General features: G+C 39.7%; 1 protein-coding gene across 2 annotated transcripts; it reads right to left on the minus strand.

Moving 5' to 3' along the window:
- Nucleotides 1-2,272: 2,272 nt before the first annotated feature.
- On the minus strand, nt 2,273-15,752 carry LOC311049239 (nuclear GTPase SLIP-GC-like). 2 transcript variants are annotated; one of them, XM_084062744.1, is made up of 22 exons: nt 15,567-15,637; nt 15,336-15,395; nt 15,026-15,110; nt 14,255-14,477; nt 13,925-14,140; nt 11,926-12,135; nt 11,667-11,842; nt 11,348-11,444; nt 11,046-11,139; nt 10,799-10,920; nt 10,336-10,503; nt 9,189-9,349; nt 8,953-9,070; nt 7,883-7,991; nt 7,660-7,793; nt 6,752-6,833; nt 6,551-6,632; nt 4,121-4,181; nt 3,938-4,033; nt 3,762-3,836; nt 3,071-3,122; nt 2,273-2,369 (listed from the first exon to the last, which is right to left on the minus strand). In XM_084062744.1, exons 1-21 carry the CDS (start codon nt 15,625-15,627, stop codon nt 3,078-3,080), a joined length of 2,475 nt encoding a protein of 824 aa, XP_083918870.1. In that variant the 5' UTR covers nt 15,628-15,637; the 3' UTR covers nt 2,273-2,369; nt 3,071-3,077. The 2 variants fall into 2 exon arrangements, with proteins under 2 accessions (XP_083918870.1, XP_083918871.1); XM_084062745.1 differs by lacking the exon at nt 15,336-15,395 and having other exon boundaries at nt 15,567-15,752.
- Nucleotides 15,753-16,707: the final 955 nt, after the last annotated feature.

Below are 16,707 nucleotides of genomic sequence, written 5' to 3' on the forward strand. Positions count from 1 at the left end.
TCCAGGTCCAAAACAAAATAAATAAAATAAAAAATGTGATACTGTTCAAAGATAACCTTCATCTGAATAGAAGTGATACATCGTTACACCCAAGGCTGGTTCGTTTGATACGTATTAAAACATGGTCTGCCAGGGGAAGAGAGTCTGACCGTACAGTTCCGGTCAATAGCTCAGTTCCCCCCGTCCACCCTGTTTTAAACATATCCGGCTTCGATCGGACCAATTGATAAAGTAGGTTTTTTCCTTATCACCCAGATGTATAGATACCAATGCAGGGCGAAACATCACATCAGTATGTATACAAAGTACCAGTAACTTTCAAAGGCGACAAAGAAAAACCAGACTCAGGACACAGGCAGCCATTGGATGTAATGAAAGTCTATTATTCAGAGAGAGAGAGTAATGGAAGGTTACAGTATCAGCAGGTTCACGCATCATCGGTCGTCGCCTCTCTCTGCCTTAAACAGAGAAAGCACTGGACTTTAACAGCGTCCAGTAACATAAACATATGACATCATTGAAGATACATCGAGCGTCCAGCCGTTAGAGGTGTCCTCCTACTATTGGTGGATAGTGATGATTACGTCGTTGTCAGATGAGGATGATGATGGTAGATGATGAAGATGATGAAGATGGTGTGACAGTTTATCTTTGAACAAACAGCGTCCACATGTCTCGAATAACACGTTGACCTCGGGTCTGACCGGTCACTGGTCAGTGATGACTTCAGTGGCGCTGAAGGAATTGTTAGCGCAGAGAACACCGAGATACAGTGTTCTTAAAACAACTGATAGCCACAGAACAGGCCTGTAACTACTTTGACCTTGCATAGACAGAGAAATAGCAGAATAGTACATGACAGAGTTTAAGCCAATATGAGCAGCTATTATATTAATTTGACATTTAAAGCAGGTTAAGGGCACTAGACAAATTATGATCAATCAAAATAACTCCATCACTATATATGTCGGCTATTTTCAAATAGCCGACATATAGGTTTGAAGTACTCATGTGGCCGCTTCTTTTGGGCTTGTTTTCATAGACCTGGTTGTGTATTCCTCTCGCAAAAGTTGGCAACACTGATCCCAATCCCGTAGACTGGGGGACCAAAACTGTGGTCGTAGAGTTAGACAGTGTTTCCAAAAAAGGCTAATAAACAGCTTGAATTTGGGTAAAGTGAAAAACAGGCTTCCTCACGGTGGGCATTGTGATGAATGGCCATGTGCAAGTGCAGAGCAATTGCTTCAGCCACTGAGGAGAACCAAGCACTTCAGACAGACTGACATTGCTTCAATTATTATTATATAAGATGAGGATCGCCTTGGCTCATTTTGGTGCCCCCTCGGCACCGTGGTGGCCTACGCACAGTGCATGCTGTGCGTGTGCCTAGCGGCGGTACTGAGTATGACATAGCCTACACCTGTGACCCGCACATTTCAGGGATTTACACACCCTTTTGGGAATTGCACGTCAGTTTTTGCTTAGAGAAATGACGCACGTGTTTATGCACTTTATTTACACGTTATTTATGAACGGCTTAGTGAATCAGGCCCATTACCTCTACAGTCATGTGATGAAACCATATTGTGGGGCTTCAACGTTGTGTAGGGGGCGCTATTGAGACATTAGGCCACGCCCCTTTTTGATTAAATGAAATACATACACATTTGCCACTTGTGATGTGTGTGCAAAGTTGCGCACATTTTGTAAGTTTAGGCCCTCAAAAACTCAATTCATTTGTGCTGCAAAGAAGTACACTTGCATTTCAATAGGGCTTTGCACTGGTGCAGTGCTCGGGCAAGCAGCGATGATGGGCCCTCACATATTTGTCCACCTCGGGAGGGCTGAAAGCCACCGTGCAATTAACACAGGACAGGGGTAAAGTTGTTCATCACCTTTCAGATATGTTTTCAGGTGTAAATACATATTTTTAAAACTAAGTAGGTTTAATTTTGTAAAATAATGTCTGGTGCTTTTATTTTTAAAAATAAAAATAAAAACTATGTTGAGGCTTTTATTTTCTAGACAAAAATATATTGTAGTTTTTATTTAGAAAAACTGTGTAGAGGGTTTATAATTGTTATCAAGTTTTGGCACTTGAAAAGCATACTGGGATTTGTATTGAAAAAAATATTAAGTAGGCCTATACATTTACTTATCTTTGCAATGGGTTTACAAAATGGTATAGTGGACATGTGAGTTGGAACCGAATTCGAACCTCACAATAAAAAGTATTGACAAGACAAAGTAATGAAGACGAGAAACAATAAAACACTTATGCTGCCACCTTTATTGAATACAATGGGTCGTATTTTATGACTTTTTTACAGGGACTTGAATTGGAGAACTTTTTCAGCGGCTTCTTTTCCCTGTAACAATAGATATTCAACATGAATCTTTAGTTAAATCTTAGTTAAAGCGATATTTCACTTTCAAAAAAACTTTTGGTCATTTTATCGTCTACTCAGGCTTTTGTGAGCCCCCCAGACAGTTTCTAAGTTGCTTGATTCAGTATTTAGATATTTGATATTCATTTTATCAGACACGCCCCCTTCCTATACAAACCCATTATAACTTCAAACTCCATTTTTAACATGTTAGATTCATCATAAACACCCGTCCTTGCTTCTGGATCTCCTTGGATCCCTCCTAATACATGAGGGGCCGTGTTTTTTCGATAACTCTTTTCATTTATTTTTAATATTTTTTTTGGAAAATGAAAGCAATTAAATACATTAAAAACATAAAATGAAAAAAGTAATCGAATAAACACGGCCCCCTCATGTATTAGGAGGGCAGGGTGAGTCACCAGAACAAAGGACGGGTGTTTTTGATGAATCTAACAGGTTAAAAATGGAGTTTGAAGTTATAATGGGTTTGTATAGGAAGGGGGCGTGTCTGATAAAATGATTATCAAATATCTAAATACTGAATCAAGCAACTTAAAAACGGTCTGGGGGGCTCTCAAAAGCCTGAGTAGATGATAAAATGACCAAAAGTTTTTTTGAAAGTGAAATATCCCTTTAAGTATAGTCAACATAATGAACCTTCATATTGAACATGTATTTACCTTGAAGTCACGACTTTTTGCACTTGGACGGGTGAGTGTTGGCTGCTTCCTCCTACAATATGATAGAGATGGTTCAAAGCCTCAATATTTTAAAAGAGCATCTAACAATTATAGACCAAACAAGACAATTTCAAGAAATTGTAATGTGTGATTGTGGCTAATACAGTGGCCCATCCCATGCAAGTTCATGAGTGCCTTGGGACCACATGCATGACAGGTTCTAATTTGAATGGCTCAATCAGCTGTGTTTTTCTTCTTGTTTGGCACTCTGGGCCCAACATTGCAGTTTATAGGAAGAAAAATCTATTGCTTTAAGAAATGTTTTACCATTATGCCTGAAACACACTGCCTGCGTCTGCAGCATGTGTGCATTGTGGCGCAGCTTGCTTTACCTTTCAGCACCCATGTTACAGTAACAGGTCAGAGCTTCCACAACACCCATGTGTGCAGAGCAGTGCAGTTCCGCGTTGCACGTGCCATACTGCAGAAGCATGTCAAGCTAGAGATTCCATATGCCACTCGTGGAAAGCAGCAAGATGGACACTGAAAAAACCTCTGCTGTTGGTCATATTGACTTTATATTAAGCGATTCCTATTATTCCTTTAGTTATTCCATTAGATAAACTATCAACACTATGCCCATGGCAACCACAACTAAAAATGCATACATCACTATGTATATTTGTCTTACCGCTTCCTCAGCCCGCCTCTTGTAGCCCTTCACCTGCATCTGCAGCCTGCCAAGATTCTTCTTGTCCTCTTCAGTCTGAAGTGAGAGTGAATTTATAACATTAGTTGTATTTTCATGCAATCTATTAATTTTGTCAATGGCATGATGGTCATTGAAGTAAATATGATATACAGTACCTGGTCTGTCAGCTCCTTAACCCTCCTTTCGTATTTGCGGGCAGCATCTGCTCTGCCTCTCTGTGCAGCTTCAACCTCTCCCTCCAGTTCCCGCACCTTCAGAATTTAATAATACATTATGAACTTCTTTCTTCTTATTTCATTGACTATGACTATTAAATGTTGAAGTAAACTACATCTTACCCTAGACTGCAGGTCCTTGACTGTGACCTCCGGGTTCTTCTTTATTCTCTCCAGGTGCAATCTGACGAACCAGACGAAAACATTATTTATTTACGTTTTTGCCAACAAGTGAAACGTCCATTATCAATCAATTTGCTCGAAAATCCGTACAGGACGAACATTCCTATCTGTATCCATCAAATGGCTTTTAACCACTTGTGGCTCTGTTTTTCATTGAGGAATCAAATAATAAAAAAATGTAACATTAATGTTTAACATGGGAGTTTTCTGTTCAGGTTCAGCAAGCACCTTGACTCTGAGGGAATAAAACGATTAAGCACTTAAAGGTCTTGAAATAGCCTAACATAAATCATATAGCGTATTGTATTCAGTTTTTTTTCCTTCTCTTTTTTTCGGCTTGGGTACTAGGGGTATAATATGGCGCGCCGATTATCGGGAGGGGCATGCATTACCCACCAAATGTCACAGATTATAATGTAGTGCTGTTAGGTTAATAATAAACCGATTTTTGGAAAAACAACCTAAAAAAACACAATCTAAAAAAGTACCCTCATTTGGTTCTGGCTTTTTCAATTCTCTTAGGGCAGGTAGGCTACACACCTTTTACAGTGGTCGGAATGTCATATGATCGTTATGTATTTCACACTACACAAGTCTCTTTCTTGAAATCGGCTGTCATATATCGTTGTGGTTTTCACACAAGCGATTGATCACCGACAAGGGATCACACACTGCAGGAGTTCACCAGGATGCGATCCAGACCCGATACATTTGTTTTTATTCCAATTCATTTTAACCGACATCTCACGAAAACGTGCAAGGCTCCCGTGATATATGCGCAAGATGCAATTGACATTAAATCATTCTGTCTCTCTCTCTCTCTCTGAAACAAACCAGTCAAGTGTGCGATGCAATTCAGAAGCAGTGTTGTCCGCTTATTATAAGCGACTTTGGGCTTGTTTTCCTGTAAAGTTGCTTGTAAGTGTACTTGCTTATTTGGCCTTGTTTCCTAATGTTGTTTAAACCAGTGGTTCTCAAACATTTTCATGGCATTTTCAAGGACCCCCAAAGTAATATTTGTCCACAGACCCCCCCCCCCCCCCCCCTTCTGAAAATATGTTGTGCCATAGACCCCCATACAAGGTGTGTGTGGATTTGGAAAATATTCCATATTTTTATTTTTTTTTCAAGATTTTTCTTTGAAAATAGCCGATCTACAACGTGAACTTGTAGATCGGCTATTTTCAAATATCCAATGTATTTGTATTTAGGTTTAAAGTGGCCGAGTTGCTTTTGTTGGGCTTGATTTCAAGCCCAACAATAAGCCTGGTTGCTTATTTCTCTTGCAAAATCTGACACAGGCTGCACACCGCCCCCCTCTCTCTCTGTCTCTCTCAAACAGCCCCCCCCCCCCCCCTCAAGCACGCTCGCTCACTCTCTCATTCGGTTTTATAATGTTTAACTTAAAGGACGACTTCACCACTTTTCAACATATCTTCATACAGTATAATAGGTCCTCACTAATGCTCATGATAAAATGGTACAATTTTTTTCTAATCAGTCTGTGTCTCAGAGGAGGGCTGTAGACAGTTCAGAAACCCGTCTACCAGTGACATCATTGATGGGGAATCCAAGCTAATAGAAACTGCAGGCTTTGTATTCCTGGAAAGTTGCGATGCAATAATAGATCCCATTGTTCTCGCCTTAATAAAAATCTGAATAAAAAAAATGTAATCTTTTTGGAAAAAATAATCCTGCCTAACGATGATGTCACTGGTAGACGGGTTTCTGGACTGTCCACAGCCCTCCTATGAGACACAGACCAAGTAGGAAAAAAATGGTATCATTTTATCATGAGTATTAGTGAGGACCTATTATATGAAGATATGTTGAAAAGTGGTGAAGTCGTCCTTTAATACAGGACTGGACGGTAATATTGTGGTACTATATGGGCTGGGGGACTTTTTGTTGCGGTCAGGTCCCGCGACCCTCCCCTAGCCACGGTGGCTGTAATGTGCTCTCATTGGCTGTAGCACGGATCGCCTCGGAGAGTGATCGCAACCCCATTCATACTGTATGATACTGTATGATGTCCAGTCGGTGACAGAGCCAAATATCAAACCTGCTAGATATCTAGAAACACTCGGGAAGGCATCGCCGAGAGCTATCATCGCTGCCAGATACTCTCGTAGAGCCTTTCGCACACAGCGAGCAATATCTTGCAGATCGAAGCCCGATCTGCGTCAGATTGGGGGGTTTTATCGGTCTCTTATGGATTGGCTCATGGATTGTGTTGTCAAATATAAAAATATAATATATCTTATCTGATACAGAAACAGTCATTAATCCTCGACAGAAACACCTTCAGGAAGCTGCAATTCCAAATTGGCCCCTGTCAAAGTCTTAACCTAACCCCCACAAATAATTCACCCTGTATTTGTACTCCTTCTGCTGGAGCTCTTCAGTTTATCATAGTATATTTTCTTCACTTCTTCATACTCATCAGTGACATCTGAAACACATTGTTTAACATTGTCACTAGTGACTGCAATATCCAAATAAACATATTTTGTAATATCAATTTCAAATGTCAATATATACGACTGGTTGATTATGGAATCTTTCTGTTACCTGGGACTGAGTTGTCATTTGTCCTGAGTGACTGGTCAATGGATGTCAGCATATCGTCTCGGAATGTTTTCAACAATTTATTCTAGAATGAAGATGAACCATTCAGTGCCAGAATGACATGTGTGACGAGTACATTCAGTTCAGTGGAATTTTATATAAATTACATTTACAAACATTTTCTATGAGAAAAACAAAAGTCAAGATGGTTCGGGCATCTAGTACAAATGCTTCTTGGGTGCTGGGAGGAGACCACGGGGCAGACCAAGGACCAGATATATCTTAGTAGCCCACAGCTAATGTGGCCTGGAAAAGGATATACTGTGTGGGGAAAAACAAAATGCTTATTTGGGCTTGTTCTTGATGTTGTTTAAACCAGTGGTTCTCAAACATTTCCCCCAAATTAATATGTATTTGTCCGGGGACGCCCATCTGAAAGCAGATATACAAGCTCAGTGCCGAGTGCCGCGCTATGAGCTTGAAAAATCATACATTTGTGCAAATCTTTGAACTTGTATTCTTTAAAGCGTTTTTTTTAAAAACTCAAATCTTTCCTTCTGGGGATTCTAGAAATGTCTTCTAAAAAAAAATCTAAATGTTGCTATAATGTCAGTGGCTCTGAAACTTTTTCATGTCAAGGGCCCCCAAAATTATATGTATTTGGCCACAGACCCCCATCTCAAAAATATTTTGTGCCAGGGACCCCCAGAAGCAAACTATATATATAAAAAAAAAAAACAGATCTACAAGCTCAAGAGCTTGTATATCTGCCATTTTTGATTAGCCAAAGTATAAAATAATGGTTAGTGGTTACACAGATGTGTTCCTGGTTTGAATGTCCTGCTGTTTACAGAGTGTCCCTGCTCATAAAGCCATTGTCTGTGTCCGAGATAGATGAGTGTTAGACAAACCTTCAGACACTCCACTTCATCCAGCATGCGTTCCTTAGCCTTGACAAACATGGTGGATTTTGATGTGGAAAGATGCACATACATATCGTGCTTCATTCTTTCCAGCATGCCTGTTCCACTGCGTCCTGCTGCTTCTACAGTATAAGAGAAATAAAAAAATCATTCTGAACATATTGCTATTCTTTTTAGTTTGACACATTTGTAATGTGCCATTGTTACTTACTGCCATAACATGGCTGCATGGATTTCTGGATTGACTTTGTTAGACTGGAGTAGATGTTTTTCTTGTCTTCACGGATGACATTGGCAAGTTTTATCTTTAATTTCTCCTCCTGTTAAAAAGAACATCAAAATTAACTGAACGTGCCATTAACAGAGAAGAAAATAAACTATTACATATTACATATTCTGCCGATGGAACAATTATTGTCATGGTAAAAAAAAGAACAAAGACGTGTGTGTGTGTGTGTGTGTGTGTGTGTGTGTGTGTGTGTGTGTGTGTGTGTGTGTGTGTGTGTGTGTGTGTGTGTGTGTGTGTGTGTGTGTGTGTGTGTGTGTGTGTGTGTGTGTGTGTGTGTGTGTGTGTGTGTGTCTTGTACTGTACTAGAAATAGCGGCCCGAACCTCTAGAGTGCGACACCTAAGTGCCACTGCCGATGTGACAGATAATGGCCATATATGGAGATCTGTGTGTCTGTCAGTCCTTGTCCCTTGGGCTATTTACGTACATTCATGCACGTTAAGTTTCATTTAAAGGGTGTCCAGTGATGCTGATAGGCCTGCGTTCTGCTTGTCTGACTCATCTGATTAAGAAAAGACGCATCCAACTCACCGTCCGTGTGTGCATGCACAACAAATTCCATGTTAAGAAAGATCGCAGTAAAAAAAAAAAAAAAATCCAGGGACACCGCCATTTTGCATGGCCAGCTGGCCGCATCCTACTTTATCCTAAGTTATGAACACCAAAATCTGTGTAGAAATCTCATATAAAAACGATAGAAAAAAAAGGGGAAAAAAAGGAAATTTTGACCATATTGTATAGGGTCACACATTTGAGTATAACAACCTTTATGTATAAGTCATCCCTGTCGGTAGGTCAGTATGACTGATAACACCTAATGAATGGTCTGATAAATCGTGGGTCTGGATGATGGTCCGCTTATTTTGCATGTATGTGGCAACAACCGGAGACCCAGACAAACAGCCCAGACAGCCGCGCATGCGTAGCACCAGACATGCCAATTGTAATAATAGAAATAATAGATATCTTTTACTTCAAACTGAGCTGTTATACCTCTGTCTTTAGAAATGTCATTTGCAATGCAACCCCTTTGTGCTCGTCACTGAGTCTGTCTGTATCAAGAGTGAATTTATTGATGGCCTCTTTGATGGGTCCAGGTCTTCCTTCATTCCTGAAATATATGATGTGCATTGAGTTAAAGAAGTCCTTTTACACATGCCCTCCCTCTCCCTGTTCATTTCAATATGCTGGAAGAAATGATTTGATGTCTGCTGACAGTAGGTACTTACGGGAAGGTCTTGCTGAACTCTTGATCAATAGTTTCTCTCATATGTTTAGATAATCTCTCATTGAGATTCACTTCAGTCTTTCTTTTGTTTTTTAGTTTTTTGTAAATGCCATCGTTCTGAACTAAAGACTTCAAACTTAAATGATGGCCCATTTTTCCTTTCTGAAATAATTGAGAAAATTGTGTTTACAAGACGGTCATATTTTGGTACAGATATTATATGGCTCTTTTCGACTACAGCAACCAAGTGAACCATGACGTGCTGTATAACAGGTTCTGGCTTCCATACATTACGGCTGGGTTTCAGATAAGATTATCAGAACCTTATTTGGGCCCTGCTCAGGAGGTGGTACTAACCCTGAGTACTAGGAACCTACTTTTTTCCCCTCCACAAATAGTGAAAATAGTAGATCTATAAGCTCACAACATTCTGAGCTTGTAGATTGTCTAGTAGATTGTCTGGTAGGGTAAGTGAAATTACTTTGTTAAAATAATTGTTAAATAGCTCTATATTCTAATAGTACTCATTGCTATAGAGTGTTTGTTCAGACATGAGTCTCCCTGTCACTCCAGGCAGCTCTGTCGTAAACAGAAAATACATTTTCAGGGCGGGATATCAATTTGATCCAATCAGGAGAGAGAACTCACACAGGATACAGGATAAACAAGTGAAATTGGAAGTAACGACAAAACAAAGAAAGGAGCGGACACAATTGGAATCGGAACACCATACAATTAAAGCTGATAAATGCACTCTCTCCTGATTTGCTGAAATTGGCAACCTACCTGCAAATGTATTCTCTGTTTATTAAAGAACTGGAGAGACGGGGAGACCCCTGTTACTCAACAAACACTCTACGTTTCAGGTTATGGAAGGTCCTGGATTAAGGTAGCTGCCTACTGAATACAATGAATGCAGATACAATGCGGAATGCAGTCAAATTAAGTTTGGGTAGCTATAACATCCTGGAGGCACCGTAACAGCCACATTTAGTTCTGGTCCCGTCCACCCGAACCTCTGAAATACATCATATTGTAGTCTTGACTCTTGACTGGGCCGAACCAAACTTTTTCCGGCTGTCCTAGTCAGTGGAGGTATGCATTGGGCTTTACCCTTTGTAGTGAAAAACAGCCAATACTGAACTCACCGTGACACCATTCAAGATGCTCTCACATGATCCTTGTGACAGTCTAACGCCTTGATGAAGGCATCTTTCAAAAGTCTCTTTACACTTCATCATGGTTTGATCGACTGCATCAATCCAATCCTGAAGTCTGGTTTTCAGGACTTTGTACACGTCTGCTTTGTGGGAACCCTGAAAAAAAAATGTGGCACTCAGAACTATAACCAAAATGTTGTACAATATCACCTACATTTTGTGTGTGTGTGTGTGTGTGTGTGCGTGTGCACGTGCACGTGCGTATGCGGTTGTATTATGGAAGGTTCTGGGTTTACCCTTTGTAGAAAATTGCACGGTAAAATGGAATTCATTTTATTGCTGTCCTAATCTTGATGTCCTCACAAGTATAGTAACGTGTGCGTGCGTGCGTGCGTGCGTGCGTGCGTGCGTGCGTGTGTGTGTGTATTTGTGTGTGTTCATATGTTCATACCGTTTCTGATGTATTCGCTGCTTTCATCAGAGAAAGTATTCCAAAGGCTCCAGAGACATAATAGTTGGTCTTTGATTGATGATCATTGAGATCTTTCAGGAATTGCTGAAGTTGGGGTATTTCTGGAAAAAGATTTGTGAAATGTTTTGTATTTTTATTTACATGTATTTTGCAGTCAAATCTAGAGTACAAAATTCATGTTTTGCTTATAATATCACTGTGAATTTGTAATCCAGTCCTGTCCTACCAGTGTCATCTTCTTTCAGATACTTTAACCTGTTGAACTCTTTGGAGGTAACTGTGAACACTTGGAAAAAGCCACTGTCACCACTGAAATGTTTCTGAAAAGGAATTAAATAATAATTGAATAATAATTAGTGTACCTCTCCTTCCACACCGGCATACAGCGAGTCCCCAAAATACCAAACACATGCAGGGAAAAACATGCCAATTCCTCTACAGAAATTGTCATTTCACCCATTCAGTCTATGTTTCTCGCCAAAACGCCTGCCTGAAAAAGGCTCCTTAATATCAGTCTGTAAAACATACCTCTAGGACCCCCTTTTCTCTGACGAATTTCTTTCGTACTAGTTCCTTGACTCTTTTGTTTTTTTGCAAAACATGATCACGTCTATCCTCTTTTGACCTGGAAAATGTACAATCCTACAGTAATAACTCATTTTTATCTAGAACCTTAGCACTGAAAACACATTAAAAACATCTCCACCATGAAAATCTTTCCAGCGATGGGATCAAAACTTCTATCATGAGGGAAATCTGCTGCACCATCATAAGAAACTTTAACAATGAATCAGCTATCTGTTCTATCAACTAAATATGTTTGTCATGTCCTGTCATAACATCTTACTTCTTGGATTTGCCATCAATAACATCACATTTGGTGCAGATGAAACTGATGCTTCGACACTCTCCACCATTTCCAATGAGACTGATGGTCTGGTTTAAAATCTCCCATGGCTCCTTCTCTGAATCTGCTCGAATTGTGTCACTCACAATCCACACAGCAGAACAATCTCCTACAAACTAGAAGAAAATAATTGAATCCTTTTACACAGATATACATGGGCTCAAAAGTTATTGTTTTTTAGCTACTGTAAATAACTTACCCTCTTCCACATTTCATCTCTGCTCTTGTTACAGTCTCCAGTTCCAGGAAGATCTACAAGTGCAACATGCTGAAGAAGTTTGCTGGCATTTGGTATTTTAATGGTAACACACTTCACTAGTGGCCAATACCGTGTTCCTGTGTTCGATCCGGTCTCTCCCTCAATGTCTCGTCTTGTATACTTTGCAATTTTTTCAGAGAGCTCTGAGGACTGGAACATACATTCAGGTGTATTAACTCTTATTTTTATTTTCTTAACTTTTAGCAATGAACAAATATCTACCAGAGCAGAGTATCTACCTACAACATCTGTCTACAACAATGGAGGAGGACACCCATGGAGTGTGGAGTCTGTGTTCGCTAGGCTCTCACAGCAGACGCATGCTCCAAATAACTCAGTCTATAACAATAGCTGCTTTCCGCATGTTACTGTACTTACATGATGTACAGTTGAATTATGAAACTCAAACGCAATACATTTCTCCACTAGCACCGGATGTGGTGTGACGCAATTTACGTCACACTTTTTCAGAACAGATCTACAAGCTAACAACGCGTCGCGACTTGATGCATTGTTAGCTTGAAGATCTGTTATTTTTCCTCATGCATGCCCCTCCCCTTTTTAGTAATCTGCACTTACTGCTCAGCAGTACCAAGCACTCACACAGACAGACAGAGGAGTTGTTGCCTAAATAATTCGACATCGGTCTATGGAACTGGTTAGGACACGGCAGTGGTGGAAAGTAAGTACATGTACTCAAGTACTGTACTTAATTTTGAGGTATTTGTACTTTACTTGAGTATTTCCAATTTCCAATACCAACAGAGGCACATATTGTACTTTTCGACTTCTGACTTTTCGACTCTATTGTTCATTGGGAGGGAGGCACCACAGCAGCCAAATACACCTACTCAAAATAATAAAGGGAACACTTTGATCCCTTAAAGGAGACACACCATGAATTTCACTTTTTTTTTATTTATTTGGGATTTTCAAAATGGGCGTGTCTGAATAGGCCATCTCAGAATGGCAAGTTTGCTTACATCACCAAACATTCTGCCCATGTATTTTGATGTATTCTGAGTATTTAGAATTGCTCAGTAGCACCCCTCTGCCCAACAGGACGTTTTGGTATTGCAGCTGAAAGTGCTTTATAAGCCTGAGAGAATTGACTTGGGATGAGTATATCTGAGTGTTGATTTAGGCTCAAACCTTTTGAAAATGGTTTGAGGGACATACACCATATGATATTAAATATCAAATATATTTTTTAAATTCATGGTGTGTCTCCTTTAATTATTTTGAGTTTTCATGAACTGTGTACATACTGCTAACAAAAACTGCTCAAATAATTAAGGGATCAAAGTGTTCCCTTTATTATTTTGAGCAGGTGTATTTGGCTGCTGTGGTGCCTTCCTCCCAATGAACAATAGAGTCGATACTGGATGGTTCCCTTTTTGAGAGGCCTAGGTGAATGTATCTTTAGATTATTGCTCAACCTGCACATAGGATTTGACCTTTACCCTAACTGCCACTTGTGTGTATGTGACTGGTGAGCTACTGATGAGCCGTGGTGAAACTAACCACAGGCCTTTTGTACTTTCCATTGAGCCTAAAAGCAATAGAGACGGTAGCGAGAACCGAAACTAAACACACCCTTGGTTACCAAGAATACATGATCTTATATGACGACATACTGTATGCCTGTTTACCGAGAATTCATGTATGTACCACCCAATGTGACACTCTTTTTGTGAACACATGCATCTGTAACCTATGTCTGACTTCCTAGAATAAATCAGAGTAGACTTAAACTTGAACACTGTTTTATGTAGTCTGTTCTCTGACTCGTCTGTTCTCCGGTGCTACTCTATCCTGCTGCTAACCGACTTCAACCTGGGTCTTTCTCTCTCTCACACACATCATTCTTCAGCCTGAGTGACAGATAGTGGAGCTTATCCTGAAAAATAAATCATAAATCAAACTTGTCTTAACTTACTGTGTTACATTTCAGTATCTTCTTTTGGGACTTGCGAAATTCTGGAATCTCTCTAAAAGTCTTGTCCATGTAGTCTTTAACAACTGTAAAGTTCTTAGCATCTTCTCCATACAGTGCTGAGATTTTTTCCTTAATATCATCATCGTCAGAATCACCTTCCTCATTTTTCTCGGAATCAGGATTCTTCAAAAAATCCCACAACTCATCTTCCCATTCCTGAGAAGATGAGATTTCATAAAATCTCATTATTAGTACATGATAACATCACTTTTGCATAATTTTGCACAGAATAAGATAGCTTTACGTATAGCAAGAACATGTTATTTTTACCTTTGCTGGGATGAACTCGATCTCTGCTATGTATTTGGAGTCATATGGAATCATATTTGCCTGCACTTTAATCATGACTGAGGTACAAGCACTTTCACCTCCAGAAGGCAAGAGATCCTCCTCCCCGATAATGGCATTTATCAAGGAGCTTTTCCCAGCCCCTGTTCTACCAAAGACACCCACCAGCTCCATTTTGCTCCTCTCTAAATCAGAAATCTTTTCTCTGTTGTGATAAAACAACAACAACAGCAACTTTAGGCATGGTAACGTCACGTAACTTACATGTGCGTGGGTATAATAGTTATAGATCCTTATAATAAAATTGCTTTATGGGTGGACAGCGGACAGTGGATGGTTGTCATCACAATTAACATGGAGAAGTGGGCATCACAAATGTATCACAAACATAGTGGACATGCAGTGGACGGTGGGCATCACAAACGTAACATGCCCATACTGTATATGGAGACTATTCTGAGACTATGATGTCACACTCTGACTGTGATATCACAGCTCACAGAGGTTACCATGTATGGAGATTATTCTGGTATGGGGACAGTTTGGCGTACGTTATCGCCAAGAACCGAAGGGAGTATAGGACTGTGAAGTTGAAGGCAGTGTGAATCACGTCACACTGCCTTTCCTCTGTCATTAATTTGACGTTGTGAGCTTGTACAGTAGATCTTTTAATCTTTTACTTACTACTAGGCAAGGACACTGGACTGTTGTTTAACAAAAAGTCATATTAGTTGGAGTAGGCTATGTACTCACTTTAGAAATTTGTTGAGCTCTGTCTCCTGACTGATTTCATCATGAACATGTTTCATGATATTCTTCACCGTAGAAAATTCAGCTTCTGTAAGAGTAGAACATTAAAACAAAATTCAACCTGAATCAGCAATATATGGATAGCTACAGTACAGAGCCATTGTATACAGTACAGTATAGACAGACATGTTACTGAACTTGAAAGAGTGATTACATAATGTACTTGAAATGACTCTCAGCCATTATAACATTTTATTATTGGATGTTGAGGAAAAGCTGTTAAACTTGTAAGAGAGCATCTGTGCAGGTATACCGTCAATTGTTGCATTGCCAAGGTGTTGTTTATAACTTAGTTGCATTGCATTCTGCTCACCTGAAAACGGATGCATTTAAACATACAGTATAGCAATTCTCAAAATGGCCATCAAACATAACAATTCATAACATATACACAATGGTGTATATTTTAATCTGTTCCAGGAAAATCCTTCAATCAAAACCGCATTTTTTTAATATTATATTAAAATGTTAATGGGGTCTTTACCTTGCATCGGTTCCATATCAACATTACTGGTAGAGGCCCCAATCTGAAGGTAATTACACATGTTAACTGAGCATTTTATAAATGAATGGTAAAAAAGTGTGAAACATAGTGAGATTAGGAGAGAGAGACACACACACACACACACACACACACACACACACACACACACACACACACACACACACACACACACACACACACACACACACACACACACACACACGCGCGTGAGGTAATTATTTTTTAACATGGACGAAAAATATGGACCAGTATGCAAGCTGCTTTATGATTGATTGTCTTAATTATTTTAAGACCTCCTGCTTCCATGTGTACCTGTGATTCATTAACAAATGTATCACTAATCACTTGACCTTTGTAATGGTTTATGGTATTCCACTTCCCTCTCGCCCAAACTCACTCCCCTCCCTACCTTCCAATTATATTTTTGTATAAAAATGGTCAGGAATAATATCAAAATTTGACAATAGATTTCTTTCAACTTGTGCATTCACACAGGAAGCGAAGATGATGTTTTTACATCATTCACTTGATTTTGGTTGAGTGTTCATGTTCAATGCGTGTTCGCCTATTCGTGCATGCTGTCGATCACTGTACACATACTATGGAAACAGTACAGCATTTTAATAAAGATTTAAACTACCAATTTGTGTAAATGTAATCTTAAACCCTACTTTGTTGTTCGTCAAATAGCGAAATTAGCAGATTATTTTTTATGACAGGTCCAGAATAGGGACACTAGGGTTCATGTGGCTAAAACCAGGCCTTGCTGAAAAGCAAGGACACAAGCTGGTAGATCTGCTATTTTTGCCGAATGTTCACCAGTTTCATTGAATGTTCACCTATAATGTCAGGGTTCATGTGGTTAAAAAACAGGCCTTGCAGAAAATGTCTGAGCCGCTGCCGGAGAATGCACTCGCTCCTTCTGCCAGTGGTGGCCTTTCCTATGTTTCACCCGTTTCAATTGAAACGGGCCCCCAACCTCAGGGCCCCCCCCCAAAAAAAAAAATTTCTGGCCGACGTCCAAGAATTTCATACAAGAAGATGATGTAGATCTGATTGAATCAGGGCTCAGCTCAAGTGAATCATGTGAGTGAGTTGTTTTAGCTGTCTGTCCATGGTG

This window comes from Gymnoscopelus microlampas, assembly GCF_963454915.1.
Source record: "Gymnoscopelus microlampas genome assembly, chromosome: 7".
NCBI lineage: Eukaryota > Metazoa > Chordata > Actinopteri > Myctophiformes > Myctophidae > Gymnoscopelus > Gymnoscopelus microlampas.